This window comes from Nerophis lumbriciformis, linkage group LG22 (assembly GCF_033978685.3).
Source record: "Nerophis lumbriciformis linkage group LG22, RoL_Nlum_v2.1, whole genome shotgun sequence".
In the NCBI taxonomy this organism is placed as follows: Eukaryota; Metazoa; Chordata; class Actinopteri; order Syngnathiformes; family Syngnathidae; genus Nerophis; species Nerophis lumbriciformis.
The window spans coordinates 3,868,502-3,889,690 of record NC_084569.2 but is presented as its reverse complement, the minus strand read 5'-3'; the positions used below and the strand labels follow the sequence as shown (position 1 = coordinate 3,889,690).

Genomic DNA, 21,189 nt, shown 5'->3' with positions numbered 1-21,189 from the left:
GCAAACTATAACTTGCTACCAAAGAATGTACAACAATTCTTCTCAACTAAAGAGGAGAAATATAACCTTAGAGGAAAAAATAATTTAAAATATTTATATGCACGTACAACACTTAGAACTTTTAGCATATCAGTATGTGGTATTAAATTATGGAATGGATTAAGTAAAGAAGTTAAAAATTGTACTGATATGATCCAGTTTAAGAGGTTGTTCAAAATAATAGTGCTTACAGAGTACAAAAAAGAAGAATTATGAGAAATACTTTCAACCTTATTGAAAATAAGATATTCTTCATCTCAGTATGTTAATAATGACTGAATTAATTAATTAATTACATATTACAAAACTGTTGTATACTAATTCATAGATGTTATTTTATTATATAAAAAGGTCAGTAAATGATTCTATATATTTGTAAACGCTTGAAGTGGGAAAGGGGTAGGATTAAATAAGCTTTGCTTCTTCCTACTCCTTTTCGGGCATGATGTCAAATGAAATGATATGAAATTGTGTGATGTATTATGATGTAAGTGTGTTCATGTTCCAAATAAACTAAAGAAAGAAAGAAAAGAAAGAACACCCTTTCGCAGGTACCCAGAAAGGTTTCGAGTACCACCAAAAAAACTGAATCTCTAAAGACAGTATAACAATCTGTGTTAAAGGTGTACAAATCCTGTTTGTATAATAAGCATGTTATTGTTTACAAATGAGGGTTAAGAGTTCAGTACTAAAAAAAAAAGAAAAAAAAGAATGTGGCTTAAGTACAGTTTTTTAATTGAGCTGCTGCATTTTTTGGTTGGGTTGTTTATTTATTTTGAGTAACTTCTACATTTCTAAAAGGGGAGGAATGTAATAGAGTGATCTATGTTTGTCTGTTGCCATCTCCTGGTGAATGTTGGCTATAGCGTACTGGGGTTACTTTTTGGTTGGCCAACAATTTACGTGGTGTTGCGCACCTGACGTCAAGTGTGTGAGTCTGTTCTGAAGTCTACAGTAAAGAGACGTACTTCATCCCCTCGCCTGTTTATTGCCTCCAACTCAATATATTACAACAACATTGCTGTTTACGGCAGACGAACTGCTTTACGGTAGAATAAAACATGACTGCTGTCGTTGTGTGTTGTTACCGCGCTGGGAGGACGTTAATGAAACTGCCTAACAAGAAACCAAGAACTCGCCCTCGATCATTCTACAGTTATAACGTGTTTGAGCAGGCACGCTGTTTATATTGTGGGAAAGCGGACGTGAATACAGGCTGTTGACACGTCACTCAGGTCCGCATGGAGCTGGAGGGGGCGTGGCTACCAGCTTCGCCTGAATTTCGGGAGATTTTAGGGAGAAAATTTGTCCCGGGAGGTTTTCGGGAGTCTCCTGGAGAATCCGGGAGGGTTGGCAAGTATGGTATTACACGGTTACTCTGCCGAGCTCTAGACAGCACCGACACTCAACAACACATCATTTGCAGATTGCAATCACTGGTTTGCATCAAATATTTTTAACCCAAATAGGTGAAATGACATAATCTCCCACGGCACACCAGACTGTATCTCACACAGTGGTTGAAAAACACTGTTCTAGACAGCGCTTAAAAAGTCATTAAGTGATCAATTCCTGGCCTGAAAAAAATAAATAAAAAATCTCTCTGATCTCCCTTGCAGGAGGAGTTCCTGTCTCTGTGTGTGGACAAGCTGACTGAAATTCTAGCCAGTGACGACCTGAACGTGTCTCGAGAGGAGCTGGTGTTCGAGGCTGCCATGCTGTGGCTAAATAAATGTCCATCCCGCAAGCAGAGCTTTGACAAGGTAGTTCAGTCTGTGTGGTTCATGGGCTGATGGTACACAGCTTTTGAGACCACATTTGTGACTGCGCCCACCAGAGGTGGGTAGTAACGTGCTACATTTACTCCGTTACATCTACTTGAGTAACTTTTGGGATAAATTGTACTTCTAAGAGTAGTTTTAATGCAACATACTTTTACTTTTACTTGAGTATATTTATAGAGAAGAAACGCTACTTTTACTCCGCTACTTTATCTACATTCAGCTCGCTACTCGCTACTAATTTTTATTGATCTGTTAATGCACGCTTTGTTTGTTTTGGTCTGTCAGACAGACCTTCATAGTGCCTGCGTTTCAACAAATACAGTCACTGGTGACGTTCACTCCGTTCCACCAATCAGATGCAGTCACTGGTGACGTTGGACCAATCAAACAGAGCCAGGGGTCACATGAACCTGACTTAAACAAGTTGAAAAACGTATTCGGGTGTTACCATTTAGTGGTCAATCGTACAGAATATGTACTGTACTGTGCAATCTACTAATAAAAGTTCCAATCAATCAATCAATCAATCAATCAATCAAAAGCGTGAAGGAATAAAGACCCTTTTTTATTTCAACCGTACATCCCGTCAAAAGCCTAAAGACTGACTGCACAGTTCCTGTCTTCACAATAAAAGTGCCGCTCCATTGCGCCTGCGCTTTCAAAATAAGAGTCTCCGAAAGCCAGCGCAAACAAGCTAGCAAGCTAGCAAGCGACGGAGTTTGCCGCCAATGTATTTCTTGTAAAGTGTATAAAAACGAATATGGAAGCTGGACAAATAAAAAGCCAAAAACCAACCACTTTCATGTGGTATTAGACAGAAAGGAGGAACTTTTTTTCTCCTCCATTTGAAAACGTGGACGTTATCATCACTACTGTCTGATTCCAATCAATGCAAGTCATCAGAATCAGGTAATACACCAACTTATATTCTTGTCTTCATGAAAGAAAGGAATCTATATGTGTTAAACATGCATGTATATTCATTAAAACACCTTTAACATGTAAACAAAAACGGCAAAATAAATAAATATAAATTATATCCTGTACCGGTATATATCAATGTATGTATATATATATATATATATGTGTGTATATATATATATGTGTGTGTGTGTGTGTGTGTGTGTGTGTGTGTGTGTATATATATATATATATGTATGTATGTATGTATGTATGTATGTATGTATATGTGTGTGTGTGTGTGTGTGTGTGTATATGTTACTCATCAGTTACTCAGTGTTTGAGTAGTTTTTTCACAACATACTTTTTACTTTTACTCAAGTAAATATTTGGGTGACTACTCCTTACTTTTACTTGAGTAATAAATCTCTAAAGTAACAGTACTCTTACTTGAGTACAATTTCTGGCTACTCTACCCACCTCTGCCGCCCACTCTTTTCTTGAAGGTCCTGGAACACGTCCGTCTGCCTCTCATCAGCCCTTACTACCTCCACGATGTGATCGAGTCTGTTGACGTGGTGAAGGAGAACCAGGGTTGCCAAAGGCTTATCTCTGAGGCCAAAGACTACCTGCTGCTAAAGGACCGCCGCAGAGAGCTCTTCTGCCCCCGGGCACGGCCTCGTAAATCCACCGGTAATTTTTGAAGGCAGGAAAATCCCTGCCTTTGCTCTGCTCCTTCATTCTAATCTTTTTGTTTGCATCGCAACAGGAACATCCGAAGTCATCGTAACAGTCGGTGGGGAGGACGACAAGGTGGTGTTGCGCACCGTGGAGAGCTTCGATCCTGCGACCAATAAGTGGAATAACCTGGCATGCCTGCCTTTCGCTGTGAGCAAGCACGGTTTGGTGGTCTCCGGTGGGTTAACAAGGTCATAACCTCACCAAGGAACTGATTTTAAAATGACTAAGTTGCAGTCTTCCATGTAGACTCCACTCTGTACTTAGCTGGAGGGGAGTTTCCTGACGGCTCAGCCAGCAGGGAGTTATGGCGCTACGACACGTGCTTCAACACCTGGATGGAAATGGCTCCAATGAACGTTGCCCGCTCTGAACTTGGTGAGTGTGTGCCATAGGGCTGCAGCTAACGATTATTTTTCTATCGATTAATCTATAGATTATTTTTTCGATTAATCTGTTAAATAAATGATAAATGGGTTGTACTTGTATAGCGCTTTTCTACCTTCAAGGTACTCAAAGCGCTTTGACACTACTTCCACATTTACCCATTCACACACACATTCACACACTGATGGAGGGAGCTGCCATGCAAGGCGCTAACCAGCACCCATCAGGAGCAAGGGTGAAGTGTCTTGCTCAGGACACAACGGACATGACGAGGTTGGTACTCGGTGGGGATTGAACCAGGGACCCTCGGGTCGCGCACGGCCATTCTTCCACTGCGCCACGCCGTCCCCTATAATCTATAATATAATCTATAATCTATAGATTATTTTTTCGATTAATCTATAGATTATTTTTCCTTTTACCGATTTTTTTTTTTATTTAAAATGAAGAGGAAAAAATAAATGTAGGCCAGTTTTTTCAAAAGGCATGGCTTTTATTTACAAAAAAAAAAGTATGGCCACTAGTCAGTCAACATTGACAACAACATGACAAAATATTCTGTAACAATGTAAACATTTCAAACTTTTAACATTTAACAAAATTAAAAGTAGCTTATTTGCTTTTTAATGTGCAAATATAAAAGTAAACATCCAGTGCAAATCTTAATATTCTGGAATAGTATAAGCATTTCAAAAGTAAAAGTATTGCTTATTTTGCTTTAAAATGTGCAAAAATAAAGATAAACATCCAATACAAAAAAGTGCAAAACGGAAATATTCTGTAACAAGTGTAAACATTTCAACAAAAGTAAAAGTATTGCTTATTTGCTAAAATGTGCAAAAATAAAGATAAACATCCAATACAAAAAAGTGCAAAACGGAAATATTCTGTAACAAGTGTAAACATTTCAACAAAAGTAAAAGTATTGCTTATTTGCTAAAATGTGCAAAAATAAAGCTAAACATCCAATACAAAAAAGTGTACAGTGTAAACATTTCAACAAAAGTAAAAGTATTGCTTATTTTGCTTAATAACACAACAATGATAGTATGATTAAAGTGAAAGTTAATTGTTGGTTTGTACATAGTATATGTAACTGTTAATGTTGTAAAAGGTATTTGCACAACTAATTAACGTTAGCGTTTGTGACACGTCTTGTGCCGTGAGGTTCTTTCAGGACCGACAGACTGAACGCCAGACGGCTTTGCCAGGTTTACAATCTTTTAATTTTACACAAAGTCTTTTCTCTTCCAACTGCGCGGATCGCGCACCTGGGCACGATTGCGGCGTCGCTCCCGGCGCGCCCCGCCTCGCCGTTCGCTCGCCGCCGCCGCCTCTCCACAGCGTTAAAGAGGAGCGCGTCTTTGTAAACACTGAACAGGCACGCCAAACGCGCCTCTCAGAGCGAAACGGTGCTTTAGTTTATGAATTTACAACGCAGATACAAATGACGCATTCATGTTTTTGTGTAATAATGACAACGTATACGCACGCGGACGATTGACTTGTTGATGGTGATGGCAAGAACGCTGTCGGGGGTTTTCTTTTCAAATGTTCGTTCATAGCCGTTGTGCTGCTATGATAGGCCATTTCCGCTCGACACAGTGTGCATACAACAACATTATTAGGCCGTTTATTGAAATACTCCCACACTTTTGACGACTTTTGGCGTGCTTTTTTCCCCTCGCTCACATCGTCTGCTTTGCGCTCCGCCATGACAGTAAAGTAGTGTGACGTAAATATGCGACGCGCCGACGCACAAAAACGGTGTCGACGTATTTACGTAACCGATGACGTCGACTACGTCGACGCGTCGTTTCAGCCTTAGTGTGCCACTAGGGATGTAAAAGTATCAAAATCTCACGATACAATATCACAGTATTAAGGCTACGGTACAATATTGTTAAAGTAGCAATGATTGTCACACCCACACTAGGTGTGGTGAAATTTGTCCTCTGCATTTGACCCATCACCTTGTTCACCCCCTGGGAGGTGAGGGGAGCAGTGGGCAGCAGCGGTGGCCGCGTCCCGGGAATCATTTTTGGTGATTTAACCCCCAATTATAATCCTTGATGCTGAGTGCCAAGCAGGGAGGTAATGGCTCCCATTTTTATAGTCTTTGGTATGACTCGGCCGGGGTTTGAACTCACAACCTATCGATCTCAAAGATTATTATTATTATTAGATATATCCGATAATGGCTTTTTTGCCGATACTCCGATATTGTCCAACTCTTAATTACCGATTCCGATATCAACCGATATATGCAGTCGTGGAATTAACACATTATTATGCCTAATTTTGTTTTGATACCCCGCTGGATGCATTAAACAATGTAACAAGGTTTTCCAAAATAAATCAACTCAAGTTATGGAAAAAAAATGCCAACATGGCACTGCCATATTTATTATTGAAGTCACAAAGTGCATTATTTTTTTTAACATGCCCCCAAACAGCAGCTTGGAATTTGGGGCATGCTCTCCCTGAGAGAGCATGAGGAGGTTGAGGTGGGGGGGGTGTATATTGTAGCGTCCCGGAAGAGTTAGTGCTGCAAGGGCTTCTGGGTATTTGTTCTGTTGTGTTTATGTTGTGTTACGGTGCGGATGTTGTCCCGAAATGTGTTGTCATTCTTGTTTGGTGTGGGTTCACAGTGTGGCGCATATTTGTAACAGTGTTAAAGTTCTTTATACGGCCACCCTCAGTGTGACATGTATTGCTGTTGACCAAGTATGCCTTGCATTCACTTGTGTGTGTGAAAAGCCGTAGATATTATGTGATTGGGCCGGCATGCAAAGGCAGTGCCTTTAAGATTTATTGGCGCTCTGTACTTCTCCCTACGTCCGTGTACACAGCGGCCTTTTAAAAAGTCATACATTTTACTCTTTGAAACCGATACCGATAATTTCCGATATTACATTTTAAACCATTTATCGGCCGATTAATTTCGCCAGTCCGATATTATCGGACATCTCTAATTATTATTATTATTATTAGACTTAGACCGGGGGTCGGCAACCCGCGGCTCTAGAGCCGCATGCGGCTCTTTAGCGCCGCCCTAGTGGCTCTCTGGAGCTTTTTAAAAAATATATGAAAAATGGAAAAAGATGAGGGGGAAAAAATATATTTTTTGTTTTAGTATGTTTTCTGTAGAAGGACAAACATGACACAAACCTCCCTAATTGTTATAAATCCCACTGTTTATATTAAACATGCTTCACTGATTCGAGTATTTGACGAGCGCCGTTTTGTCCTACTAATTTTGCCGGTCCTTGAACTCATCTTAGTTTGTTTACATACCGGTACTATAAACTCATTGCGGCTCTGGCAGTGTTGTTTACATGATCCTATTGTCAGCCTGGCATGTCTTTACAAATGACATGTCATTGATAAAGATATGGGGGTGGCCCAGTTAAGAACATAAATAATACCAATGAATGAACGAATGATGTCCAGAGTGCCACATATGGTTCCTAATCTTAAAATGTAGAAAACATTCAGCTACAAGAGTGGCCTGGGGTTGAACAGTCCAAGTGATAAAGCTTTGTATTTACAGTAAAAGTGTCATCTTGTCTCATCAGTCTTGTACATATTAGTCTTTAATTACTAGTTTATATTTTTAGTTAATTGTTCATATTTAATGTTTACTTTGTACAAAGAGAGCGCAGTCTACTGAAGTTAAATTCTCAATAGTTTTCCCCTTTGAAAGACGCAAGGGAAATTCCTTCCATTTCACCATGTTGCGACAATGATCTTCACTGTTTTCATGCTGTTTCAGCAGTGCACCTATGTTGACCCAATCCCGCTGTCCCTCGGCTGCCAGTTTTTAGGACTTTTTGGAAAATAATTTGCAGCAAAAGCAATAGACTGCATCTTTACTTCTTGAATAAGTCAGCCAGCTACGCTTGACTTTTTCTCCATTGACTAGCTGTCTGTAGGTATAATGATAATGAAAACTTCGGCCATCATGCCGTTTGGGGAATGAAAAGTTCTCCTTAATAGACAGTGGTCCTCTGATCACCTGCTCAGTCCTGTCTGAATCTGAGAGGAAAGAAGGCCACTCAGCTGGGTCAACTGGCGGAGCTGATGATGGTCCATGGTGTGAAGGGGACGTTGTGGTGGAAGTTGCTGAGGAAGTGACCAAAGAAAGACAATGACTAAAAAAGAAGGACCTATAAGGTCATTAAATTGCACTGTTGGACATAATTATTAATCTCAGAATGTTCTGCAGTACAATGAGCAATTACAAAGGGTGTTTTGCAGTTAACTTACTAGATAAATCAGCTGTGGTTTCAGACATGGAGGGGACAGTGGGCACAGAGGATGGAGGTGTGTGAGAGAGCACTGTAGAGGATGGAGATGGACTTAAGATGAAATACATACATACATACATATAGGCACACATATTAATGAGATACTTTGACTATATTAATTTCCCTTCAAGTGTAATGTTTATACTAAGAAATTAAATGTATACCGTGACAGTCTTTTCCTCACCTGATTCATCACTCACAGTTGAGCCTGAGGATGTGGACTGGCTCTGGGCTGATTCTGTGCCTCCAAAGTATTTTAACAATGCTCCTGGGGAAGTTTCACATAACTTATGAGTTGATGTAAAAAATAATGTTTATTTTACTCAAATAAATTACCGTGCTCTGCTGCAAACAATTTGTGCAAACAACATATCTCACTAGTAACCTGATGCTAAAAACATATTGCTAGCACCTGATGCTAAAAACATATTGCTAGCTAGCTAACGTCACCTAGCTAAAGCTAATTACAGCTACAAATCTCTTTGATAAACTTTTTATTACCAAGTCATGCAAACATACCTTTATCATGGCATTTTTCCTCCTCTTCCACTTTCTTCTTCTTCCTTTTTTCTGCACCTGAAGGATATGTCCTTTTTTGTGACATTGTTTTGCCTCTATCTGCGCTTTTGATGCCCAGTGCGCACTGGCATTGCACGGCGGGCGGCAAACGTCACAGGTGCAGCAGAGGCGCAGTTTTACATTTAAAGAGAGGCAGGAAGAATCACTAGGCCTAGATCAGCAGCAGCACTCTGATGACCTAAAATTGTGTTTTTGTACAATAATATATCTTTGATCATTTAGAAATCATCAGTCAGACTCATACATGCAAAAAATAAAAAATAAGAAATTTTTGTTAATTGCTTTTGGGGGCCCCCTGGTGGCCGCGGGGCCCTAAGCAAGCGCTTAGTACGCTTATGCCTTGGGCCGGCTCTGGTGACAATATCACACCATCAAATTTTGATAGCAATATTTCCTTATTTCAGGCAAGTACAAAAGTGTGTGTGTGTGATGTTTTTATTGTAATTTTTTTCAACAATAATGCAATTGTCTCTTGCTCTCTGTCCTTGCAGGGCTTGTGATGCTGGATGGTTTTGTTTATGCTGTGGGCGGTTGGGAAGGACGCTACCGTCTGGCCTCAGTGGAGTGCTACAACCCTCACACCAACTCCTGGCAGTTCACAGAGTCCGTCAAGATGGCTGTCACCAGCCCTGCTGTGGTGGCCCTCGACGGTCTGCTCTACGTTACTGGTAAGGGGAAGGAATTGTCATACTTTGGGGCGTGGGGTGTTTACTAGGGCTGCAGCTAACGATTATTTTTCTATAGATTAATCTATAGATTATTTTTTTCGATTAATCGGTTAATTTATAGATTATTTTTTCGATTAATCTATAGATTATTTTTCCTTTTACCGATTTTTTTATTTATTTAAAATGAAGAGGAAAAAATAAATTTAGGCCAGTTTTTTCAAAAGGCATGGCTTTTATTTACAAAAAAAAAAGTATGGCCACTAGTCAGTCAACATTGACAACAACATGACAAAATATTCTGTAACAATGTAAACATTTAAAACTTTTAACATTTAACAAAATTAAAAGTAGCTTATTTGCTTTTTAATGTGCAAATATAAAAGTAAACATCCAGTGCAAATCTGAATATTCTGGAATAGTATAAGCATTTCAAAAGTAAAAGTATTGCTTATTTTGCTTTAAAATGTGCAAAAATAAAGATAAACATCCAATACAAAAAAGTGCAAAACGGAAATATTCTGTAACAAGTGTAAACATTTCAACAAAAGTAAAAGTATTGCTTATTTGCTAAAATGTGCAAAAATAAAGCTAAACATCCAATACAAAATAAGTGTACAGTGTAAACATTTCAACAAAAGTAAAAGTATTGCTTATTTTGCTTAATAACACAACAATGATAGTATGATTAAAGTGAAAGTTAATTGTTGGTTTGTACATAGTATATGTAACTGTTAATGTTGTAAAAGGTATTTGCACAACTAATTAACGTTAGCGTTTGTGACACGTCTTGTGCCGTGGGGTTCTTTCAGGACCGACAGACTGAACGCCAGACGGCTTTGCCAGGTTTACAATCTTTTAATTTTACACAAAGTCTTTTCTCTTCCAACTGCGCGGATCGCGCACCTGGGCACGATTGCGGCGTCGCTCCCGGCGCGCCCCGCCTCGTCGCTCGCCGCCGCCGCCTCTCCACAGCGTTAAAGAGGAGCGCGTCTTTGTAAACACTGAACAGGCACGCCAAACGCGCCTCTCAGAGCGAAACGGTGCTTTAGTTTATGAATTTACAACGCAGATACAAATGACACATTCATGTTTTTGTGTAATGATGACAACGTATACGCACGCGGACGATTGACTTGTTGATGGTGATGGCAAGAACGCTGTCGGGGGTTTTCTTTTCAAATGTTCGTTTATAGCCGTTGTGCTGCTATGATAGGCCATTTCCGCTCGACACAGTGTGCATACAACAACATTATTAGGCCGTTTATTGAAATACTCCCACACTTTTGACGACTTTTGGCGTGCTTTTTTCCCCTCGCTCGCATCGTCTGCTTTGCGCTCCGCCATGACAGTAAAGTAGGGTGACGTAAATATGCGACGCGCCGACGCACAAAAACGGCGTCGACGTATTTACGTAACCGATGACGTCGTTTCAGCCTTAGTGTTTACTCAACTGCAGGCATCTGGTTGGAGAAAGGAGGGTATTTGTAACACATCTTTTACTAGTAATATTGTTATAAGATGTCACGTTCAAACACTGAGGACATCTATTAAACAAAACAAAAGGCAAGGAATCAAACAGAGACAGATTTCAATTTGGACTCAATATTGAGGAGAGACATGGCCGCTGCACTCTCTGTACAGTCCTGCACCACGCTCTGACGAAGAAGGTTTTCGTCTCCTCTTTATTACAATATTCAATGTTCACGCACCAACACATGTCTCAGCAGGAATGGGGAGTATGTAAAACAGTCATTGTTTTCGGTCGCTTTGAAGACCAAGAAGTGGGATTTCTCGGGCTTGGGCTCTTCCTGGATCCAGCTGGGGCAGGTGTTGGAGGACAATGGATAACCCCTCCCGTCTCCTGACCACAGGGACTTCAAGAGGGCAGCGGGTCGTAAATAGCGTTGACCTCGGTTACCAAATAGTTGGAAGAGAGTTTGTGAAATACTTCAGAGAGAGTTCGTTTAACACTTCAAAGAGAGTTCCTCTGGAAGTTGAGCAGATCCTGCCATCTGTCCGTGTTGAAATCACAGTGGCGTTTCACGAGCCTTCTTCCTCTTGTTAGTCCTCGAAAGACAGCATTCATAATACAACGTTTCTTTTGTGATAACTTACAAACAATTATTCCAACAATAACATTGGTAGTCTGCATGGGTTTGAGTCATTCCCCATCAACTTTTGGAGTTGTTTGTGCCCCAATTCGGCGACACTCATGTTTTTTTTATTTATTGCATCTATTATAGAGGAGGTCATTTATGTGAGAAAATGACTCACTTAAGAAGGTTCGGAAAGATGCTCTTCCTTTTTTTTTTTTCATGCAGGTGGAGCAGTTCTGGAGGATGGCGACGGCACAGATCTCACACAGGTGTACGACCCTAAAACCGCCACTTGGACGGAAGTTTCCGCAATGCAGATTCCTCGTTCTGGTTCAGCAGCTTGTACGCTAAAAGGAAGGATTTATGTTATAGGTAATTTCCTCTTTAACATCTTCCCAGTATGGATACAAATCAAGGTACTTTAGCAGTCCTGAGCAAACTACATGCGATCCGTTAAGATTTTCAATCCGGCCCGCCGGACGTTCTACATACATTTTTTTTACCTTTTAACATCAAAAGTGTGTTTGCCATTATGATGTGCAGTGCTGTTTTTAAATGACTAAGTCTTGAACTATACAAAGTACCGTATTTTCCGCACCATAAGGCGCCCTGGGTTATAAGCCGCGCCTTCAATGAACGGCATATTTCAAAACTTTGTCCACCTATAAGCCGCCCCGTGTTATAAGCCGCATCTAACTGCGCTAAAGGAATGTCAAAAAAACAGTCAGATAGGTCAGTCAAACTTTAATAATATATTAAAAACCAGCGTGATGTGGGCGCGCATGGAGTCGTATATCAACATGGACGGAGCTGCGTGAAAAAAGCCACCCGGCCTCTTCGCGTAAACTTACCTTAACCACTCGCTCATCTTTTCTTCATCCATCCCTTCGAGTTAGCTTTTATGATGACGCCGGCTGGAAAGGTCTCTTTTGGCAAGGTCTTCCTTTTGAATATCACCATGGGTGGAAGTTTCTGGCCATTAGCATGGCAAGCTAGAACCACAGTGAAGGATGACTTCTCATTCCCTGTGGTGCGAATATTCACCGTACGTGCTCCCGTTGTATCCACAGTGCGGTTCACAGGAATATCAAAAGTCAGTGGAACCTCGTCCATGTTGATAATGTTCTCTGGCCGGATCTTTTTTTCAGCTATCTTGTTTTTACAATATGCACGGAAAGTAGCCAGCTTTTCTTGAAAGTCTTTAGGCAGTTGCTGTGAAATAGTAGTCCGTGTGCGGATGGAGAGATTGCGTCTTTTCATGAACCGGAAACCTGTCGCTTAGTAGGAGCCATTTTGTGGTCTTTACAGATGTAAACACACAAAGGAAATGAAACGTAATATCCGCGCCCTTCTTCTTCTTCTACGCGGGCGGGTGGTTGCTTACAGTAGAAGAAGAAGCGCTTCCTGTTCTATGGGGGCGGGTGCTTACCTTGGCGGTTGCTTGCGTAGAAGAAGAAGCACTTCCTCTTCTACGGGGAAAAAAGATGGCGGCTGTTTACCGTAGTTGCGAGACCGAAACTTTATGAAAATGAATCTTAATATTAATCCATATATAAAGCGCACCGGGTTATAAGGCGCACTGTCAGCTTTTGAGAAAATGTGTGGTTTTTAGGTGCGCCTTATAGTGCGGAAAATACGGTATTTCAATGGTCGAAATCTGCGCTTTTGAGTGTTATAGGAGTTATTTCAAGTTAAAGTCCCAATGATTGTCACACACACACTAGGTGTGGTGAAATTATTATTATGATTATTATTATCCATTTGACCCATCCCCATGTTCACCCCCTGGGTGGTGAGGCGAGCAGTGAGCAGCAACGGAATCATTTGGTGATTTAACCCCCAATTCCAACCCTTGATGCTGAGTGCCAAGCAGGGAGGTAATGCATACTTGCCAACCCTCCCGGATTTTCCGGGAGACTCCCGAAATTCAGCGCCTCTCCCGAAAACCTCCCGGGACAAATTTTCTCCCGAAATTCAGGCGGACTCAGGTCCATGAGGACCTGAGTCCGCTAACCCACAACATAAACAGCATACCTGCCCAATAACGTTATAACTGTAGAATGATGGAGGGCGAGTTCTTGGTTTCTTATGTGGGTTTATTGTTAGGCAGTTTCATTAACGTCCTCCCAGCGCGGCAACAACACACAACAACAGCAGTCACGTTTTTGTATACCGTAATGCAGTTCGTCTGCCGTAAATAGCAATGTTGTGACACTCTTAAACAGGACAATACTGCCATCTAGTGCATTTGATGAAAGTACTTTTGTGCGTGCCACACAGAATGCATCATCAGAGAGGGTGTTCAGCATGGTTCGAAAAATAGTGAGAGAAAATAGAACAAGGATGGACAATTCAACCCTTAACTCAACAATGAGTAGATGAGTGTTATGTGTGTGTATATGTGTAAATAAATGAACACTGAAATTCAAGTATTTATTTTATATATACAGGTAAAAGCCAGTAAATTAGAATATTTTGAAAAACTTGATTTATTTCAGTAATTGCATTCAAAAGGTGTAACTTGTACATTATATTTATTCATTGCACACAGCAGGAAGCATGAAGTGCTCTAAAACTTGCTGGTAGACGGCTGCGTTGACCCTGGATCTCAGGAAACAGAGTGGACCGACACCAGCAGATGACATGGCACCCCAAACCATCACTGATGGTGGAAACTTTACACTAGACTTCAGGCAACGTGGATCCTGTGCCTCTCCTGTCTTCCTCCAGACTCTGGGACCTCGATTTCCAAAGGAAATGCAAACCAAACCAACCCAAACCATCAGTGATGGTTTGGGGTGCCATGTCATCTGCTGGTGTCGGTCCACTCTGTTTCCTGAGATCCAGGGTCAACGCAGCCGTCTACCAGCAAGTTTTAGAGCACTTCATGCTTCCTGCTGCTGACCTGCTCTATGGAGATGGAGATTTCAAGTTCCCACAGGACTTGGTGCCTGCACACAGCGCAAAATCTACCCGTGCCTGGTTTACGGACCATGGTATTTCTGTTCTAAATTGGCCCGCCAACTCCCCTGACCTTAGCCCCATAGAAAATCTGTGGGGTATTGTGAAAAAGAAGATGCAGAATGCCAGACCCAAAAACGCAGAAGAGTTGAAGGCCACTATCAGAGCAACCTGGGCTCTCATAACACCTGAGCAGTGCCAGAAACTCATCGACTCCATGCCACGCCGCATTAACGCAGTAATTGAGGCAAAAGGAGCTCCAACCAAGTATTGAGTATTGTACATGCTCATATTTTTCATTTTCATACTTTTCAGTTGGCCAACATTTCTAAAAAACCCTTTTTTTGTATTAGCCTTAAGTAATATTCTAATTTTGTGACACACGGAATTTTGGATTTTCATTTGTTGCCACTTCAAATCATCAAAATTAAATGAAATAAACATTTGAATGCATCAGTCTGTGTGCAATGAATAAATATAATGTACAAGTTACACCTTTTGAATGCAATTACTGAAATAAATCAAGTTTTTCAAAATATTCTAATTTACTGGCTTTTACATGTATGTATGTATATATATGTATGTATATATGTATGTATGTATGTATGTATGTATGTATGTATATATGTATATATATATGTATATATATATATGTATATATATATATATGAATTACTCGACTTGGTGAATTCTAGCTGTCAATATACTCCTCCCCTCTTAACCACGCCCCGCCCCACCCCCGACCACGCCTTCACCCCCCACCCCCCACCTCCTGAAATCGGAGGTCTCAAGGTTGGCAAGTATGGTTTAGGGTTGAATTGTCCATCCTCGTTCTATTCTCTGTCACTATTTTTCTACCCATGCTGAACACCCTCTCTGATGATGCATTGCTGTGTGGCACGCACAAAAGTGCTTTCATCAAATGCACCAGAGTCTGGAATTTTCCATCTCTCCCTAGCATACCCCTTCCCCTTCGAGCTGTCCTGGATAAACTGAAATTCTTGTTTCCAATCATTTTGGAACTTGCAAGCGTCAGTCGATCACCAGCCAGGCATTAAAAAAATAGTCCTAAAAAATGAGCGATCATAAATCTTCACTATGACGTCACTTTCGTCACTTGATTGACATTCACGGCACCCGAGGGTCTTCTGAGATGACGCTGGCTGCTGCCAGCTCATTAAAATTACCGACTGGAAGGCGAGAAACACATTATTTCAACAGACTCTGGCGCCGTACCTGTCGTCAAAACTCCAAAGACCGACTGCACAGTTGCACAGTTGCGCTAACAAAATAAGAGTCTCAGAAAGCTGGCGTGCACAAGCTAGCAAGCTACGGAGTTTGCCGCCAATGTATTTCTTGTAAAGTGTATACAAAGGAGTACGGAAGCTGGACAAATAAGATGCCAAAAACCAACCACTTTCATGTGGTATTGGACCGAAAGGAGGACTTTGTTTCTCCTCCATTCGAAAATGCGGACCTTATCAGCACTACTGTCTGATTCCAATCAATGCAAGTCATCAGAATCAGGTAATACACCAACTTATATTCTTGTCTTCATGAAAGAAAGGAATCTATATGTGTTAAACATGCTTGTATTATCTTTAAACACCTTTAACTTAACAATATTAACTATATGTGTTAAACATGCTTGTATTATCTTTAAACACCTTTAACTTATTAACAATATTAACTATATGTGTTAAACATGCTTGTATTATCTTTAAACACCTTTAACTTATTAACTATATGTGTTAAACATGCTTGTATTATCATTAAACACCTTTCATTTTTTAACAATATTAACTGTGTTAAACATGCTTGTATTATCATTAAACACCTTTAACTTGTTAACAATATTAACTATATGTGTTAAACATTCTTGTATTATCTTTAAACACCTTTAACTTATTAACAATATTAACTAATAATAATAATAATAATAACTGGGATTTATATAGCGCTTTTCTAAGTACCCAAAGTCGCTTTACATGTGCAACCCATCATTCATTCACACCTGGTGGTGGTAAGCTACTCTCATAGCCACAGCTGCCCTGGGGTAGACTGACGGAAGCGTGGCTGCAATTTGCGCCAACGGCCCCTCCGACCACCACCTATCATTCATCATTCAGTTCACCGGTGTGAGTGGCACCGGGGGCAAAGGGTGAAGTGTCCCGCCCAAGGACACAACGGCAGCGATTTTTGGATGGAAGAGGCGGGGAGCGAACCTGCAACCCTCAGGTTTCTGGCACGGTTGCTCTACCCACTACGCCATGCCGCCCCTAACTATATGTGTTAAACATGCTTGCATTATCTTTAAACACCTTTTACTTGTTAACAATATTAACTATATGTATTAAACGTACTTGTATTATCTTTAAACACCTTTAATTTAACAATATTAACTATGTGTTAAACATGCTTGCATTATCATTAAACACCTTTAACTTGTTAACAAAAACATATATTTCATAAATAAGTAAATGTAAATTATATATATGAATGAGGTAGATCCCCACGACTTGATCAATTGAAAAGTAGCTCGCCTGCAGAAAAAGTGTGACAAAAACCGTAGACGGTTCAGCGCGGTAGGTCGTCTCCTCCGATGGCACCATCTCCTGGGTCCCAAATGTAGCGGTGGACTCGGGAGGGCCCGGCCGACTCCCACTCCTGCTTCCAAGCTGCTGCCAACCATGCACCTCTGTATGGGACACTGTGACTTTTGGTATTAGTGTTCCTGAAAAAAAAAAAAGACCCAAACACACATACTGTACAGCAGATTTTTACAGCTAAATGTGTACATATTATTTATACCGTATTTTCCGCACTATTAGCCGCACCTAAAAACCACAAATTTACTCAAAAGCTGACAGTGCGGCTTATAACCCGGTGCGCTTTATATATGGATTAATATTAAGATTCATTTTCATAAAGTTTAGGTCTCGCAACTACGGTAAACAGCCGCCATCTTTTTTCCCCGTAGAAGAGGAAGTGCTTCTTCTTCTACGGCAAGCAACCGCCAAGGTAAGCACCCGCCCCCATAGAAGAGGAAGCGCTTCTTCTTCTACTGTAAGCAACCACCCGCCCGCGTAGAAGAAGAAAAAGCGCGCGGATATTACCGTACGTTTCATTTCCTTTGTGTGTTTACATCTGTAAAGACCACAAAATGGCTCCTACTAAGCGACAGGTTTCCGGTTCATGAAAAGACGCAATCTCTCCATCCGCACACGGACTACTATTTCACAGCAACTGCCTAAAGACTTTCAAGAAAAGCTGGCTACTTTCCGTGCATATTGTAAAAACAAGATAGCTGAAAAAAAGATCCGGCCAGAGAACATTATCAACATGGACGAGGTTCCACTGACTTTTGATATTCCTGTGAACCGCACTGTGGATACAACGGGAGCACGTACGGTGAATATTCGCACCACAGGGAATGAGAAGTCATCCTTCACTGTGGTTCTCGCTTGCCATGCTAATGGCCAGAAACTTCCACCCATGGTGATATTCAAAAGGAAGACCTTGCCAAAAGAGACCTTTCCAGCCGGCGTCATCATAAAAGCTAACTCGAAGGGATGGATGGATGAAGAAAAGATGAGCGAGTGGTTAAGGGAAGTTTACGCGAAGAGGCCGGGTGGCTTTTTTCACGCAGCTCCGTCCATGTTGATATACGACTCCATGCGCGCCCACATCACGCTGGTTTTTAATATATTATTAAAGTTTGACTGACCTATCTGACTGTTTTTTTGACATTCCTTTAGCGCAGTTAGATGCGGCTTACAACACGGGGCGGCTTATAGGTGGACAAAGTTTTGAAATATGCCGTTCATTGAAGGCACGGCTTATAACCCAGGGCGGCTTATGGTGCGGAAAATACGGTACACCTTGGCCCCCCCCAGACACATTTTTTTCTCTCTCAATGTGCCCCCCCCCCACCCCCCGACTCAAAATATTTGCCCAGCTCTGCACTATAGCCCCATGACCATGTTTGTTTTATGGTAGGTGGCTGGCACGCCTCAAAGGAAAACACAGACAAGGTGGAGTGTTACAACCCGAAGACAAACCAGTGGACCATGTGCTCCGCCATGAAAGAACGACGCTACCGGCCCGGTGCTACCGTGCTGGATGGAAAGATCTACGTCCTGGGAGGAGAGGAAGGATGGGACCGGTAAGATAGAAGTACACTGCAGTCCGTCTCGGTGAAGGTGCAACTTTGATCCCCTCTAGATACCACGACACCATCGAGAGTTTCTGCGACATAACGGACACGTGGGAAATAGTCGGGGAGTTGCCCAGCAGTCGCAGCTGGCTCAGCTGTGTGTCGCTCCTGCTGAGGAAGGACATCAGCTGCAACATCTGCCCCAGTAAGCCAAACGACAAGTAAATGAGAGACACAGAGCTGTATTTTTCTACTGTAAGAATGACTCAATGCTGAATTGTTGCTGTTTGGGCCAAAGATTTCAATTGTGAATATTTTTTTTTTAAAAGTACGTGTTTGTATTAAACATTGTTTTTGTCACATGTTTTTGTTTTGCAATTGGTGTCCATAATGTTAAATAAAAATGACTAATACAAAATGTTAAATTATATTAAATGCCCATTATTACTTTGTTTGCTATTTAATGGCATGGAAGTCTACACTTCAAGTTAATCTTAATCTTAATTAAAGCTGCAAGCAGCGTTGTTCGGGCCCGCGTATTTGGCAGGTGCTAGTCCTAAGTGTCCCAATACTTTTGTCTACTTGTAGTCTGAAGTGTCCCAAGACTTTTGTCTAGTGTACCTACCTTGTCTGCATTGTGTGGGCACGCTGGTGCTTCCTGCTTTTAAGCAGCCATCTTAAAAAAAACAGCATTGCAGCAGCATCAGCGCAGCGGGTCTTTGAAGGGTCATAAAATCAAAACCGGAGCAGTTAATTAAAAAGCGCTTCTGTTGTTGTAATCACAAGGGTTCAATGTCTCTCCTGTGTTAGTTTGAAGGCGAAACGACAAACGCGCTCAGAGGAGTTCGTTTTTGAAGGAAGGTGACTGGTTTTTACAAAAAAGTTATTTTGAAGGGGGAATAGCAAACTTCCTGTTGATTTTTGCTGGGGGTTGTCAATTTATGAAATGTAGGTGTAAGTGAGACCTACGGAGAGGTTTTTGTTTCATGTCTCTCCGACCTTCCCAGTGGGAGTTACAGGCAGTTTTGTAGTTTATTTCTTCCGAGGAGCAGTTTTTTGTCCGTTTTATTAAAAAATTGCTGTAGAGCACAATTTTTAGATTTGGGGTTAGGTTTCTTCCGCCGCCTCTTCGAGCACCAATTTGACCCACTTAACATGCTTCAAAACTCACCATATTTGACCCACACATCAGGACCTGCGAAAATTGCCTTTTAATAAAAAAAACGAACCCCAAAAATCAAAATTGCGCTCTAGCGCCCCCTAGGAAGAAGACAAAACTACGCTGCCTGTAACTCCCACTAGGAAGGTCGGAGAGACATGAAACAAAAACCTTTATGTAGGTCTGACTTAGACCTACATTTTTCAATTGTACATCTTCGGGCTAAAATCAACAGGAAGTTGGCAATTCCCCCTTCAAGACAAAAAAGTACTAAAAACAGTCACTTTTGCCTCTTTGAGCTGTAATTTGACCCCCTTAACATGCTTCAAAACTCACCAAACTTAAATTTTTAGATTTGGGGTTAGGTTTTTTCATTAGATCACAGTTTTAGCCAGTCCTGATGTGTGTGTTAAGTTTGGTGAGTTTTGAAGCATGTTAAGGGGGTCAACTTACAGCTCAAAGAGGCAAAAGTGACTGTTTTTAGTACTTTTTTGTCTTGAGAGGGGAATTGCCAACTTCCTGTTGATTTTAGCCCGAAGATGTACAATTGAACAATGTAGGTCTAAGTCAGACCTACATAAAGGTTTTTGTTTCATGTCTCTCCGACCTTCCTAGTGGGAGTTACAGGCAGCGTAGTTTTGTCTTCTTCCTAGGGGGCGCTAGAGCGCAATTTTGATTTTTGGGGTTCGGTTTTTTTATTAAAAGGCAATTTTCGCAGGTCCTGATGTGTGGGTCAAATATGGTGAGTTTTGAAGCATGTTAAGTGGGTCAAATTGGTGCTCGAAGAGGCGGCGGAAGAAAAAAGAAAGAAGAATAATAAAACCTTAGAATAACAATTATGTCCCATTCTGGAGAGGCACAGGAGAGGCACAGGATCCACGTTGCCTGAAGTCTAGTGTAAAGTTTCCACCATCAGTGATGGTTTGGGGTGCCATGTCATCTGCTGGTGTCGGTCCACTCTGTTTCCTGAGATCCAGGGTCAACGCAGCCGTCTACCAGCAAGTTTTAGAGCACTTCATGCTTCCTGATGCTGACCTGCTCTATGGAGATGGAGATTTCAAGTTCCAACAGGACTTGGCGCCTGCACACAGCGCAAAATCTACCCGTGCCTGGTTTACGGACCATGGTATTTCTGTTCTAAATTGGCCCGCCAACTCCCCTGACCTTAGCCCCATAGAAAATCTGTGGGGTATTGTGAAAAGGAAGATGCAGAATGCCAGACCCAAAAACGCAGAAGAGTTGAAGGCCACTATCAGAGCAACCTGGGCTCTCATAACACCTGAGCAGTGCCAGAAACTCATCGACTCCATGCCACGCCGCATTAACGCAGTAACTGAGGCAAAAGGAGCTCCAACCAAGTATTGAGTATTGTACATGCTCATATTTTTCATTTTCATACTTTTCAGTTGGCC

At 41.4% G+C, this 21,189-nt stretch overlaps 1 protein-coding gene across 4 annotated transcripts in view; it reads left to right on the top strand.

Annotated features, from left to right (window-relative positions):
* LOC133615647 (kelch-like protein 24) overlaps window positions 1-19,026 on the top strand; it is a 35,457-nt gene extending 16,431 nt beyond the window's left edge. For 3 of the 4 annotated variants that reach the window (XM_061974390.2, XM_061974392.2, XM_072915755.1), the window contains exons 5-12: window positions 1,659-1,802; window positions 3,230-3,416; window positions 3,493-3,639; window positions 3,711-3,839; window positions 9,229-9,405; window positions 11,727-11,873; window positions 18,462-18,627; window positions 18,687-19,024. In XM_061974390.2, the coding sequence (XP_061830374.1) occupies window positions 1,659-1,802; window positions 3,230-3,416; window positions 3,493-3,639; window positions 3,711-3,839; window positions 9,229-9,405; window positions 11,727-11,873; window positions 18,462-18,627; window positions 18,687-18,843 (1,254 nt within the window). In that variant the 3' untranslated portion in view covers window positions 18,844-19,024. Of the gene's footprint in view, window positions 1-1,658; window positions 1,803-3,229; window positions 3,417-3,492; window positions 3,640-3,710; window positions 3,840-9,228; window positions 9,406-11,726; window positions 11,874-18,461; window positions 18,628-18,686 lie in introns of all 4 variants that reach the window. The other variant, XM_061974393.2, reaches the window with a different exon arrangement.
* The last annotated feature ends 2,163 nt before the right edge of the window (window positions 19,027-21,189 follow it).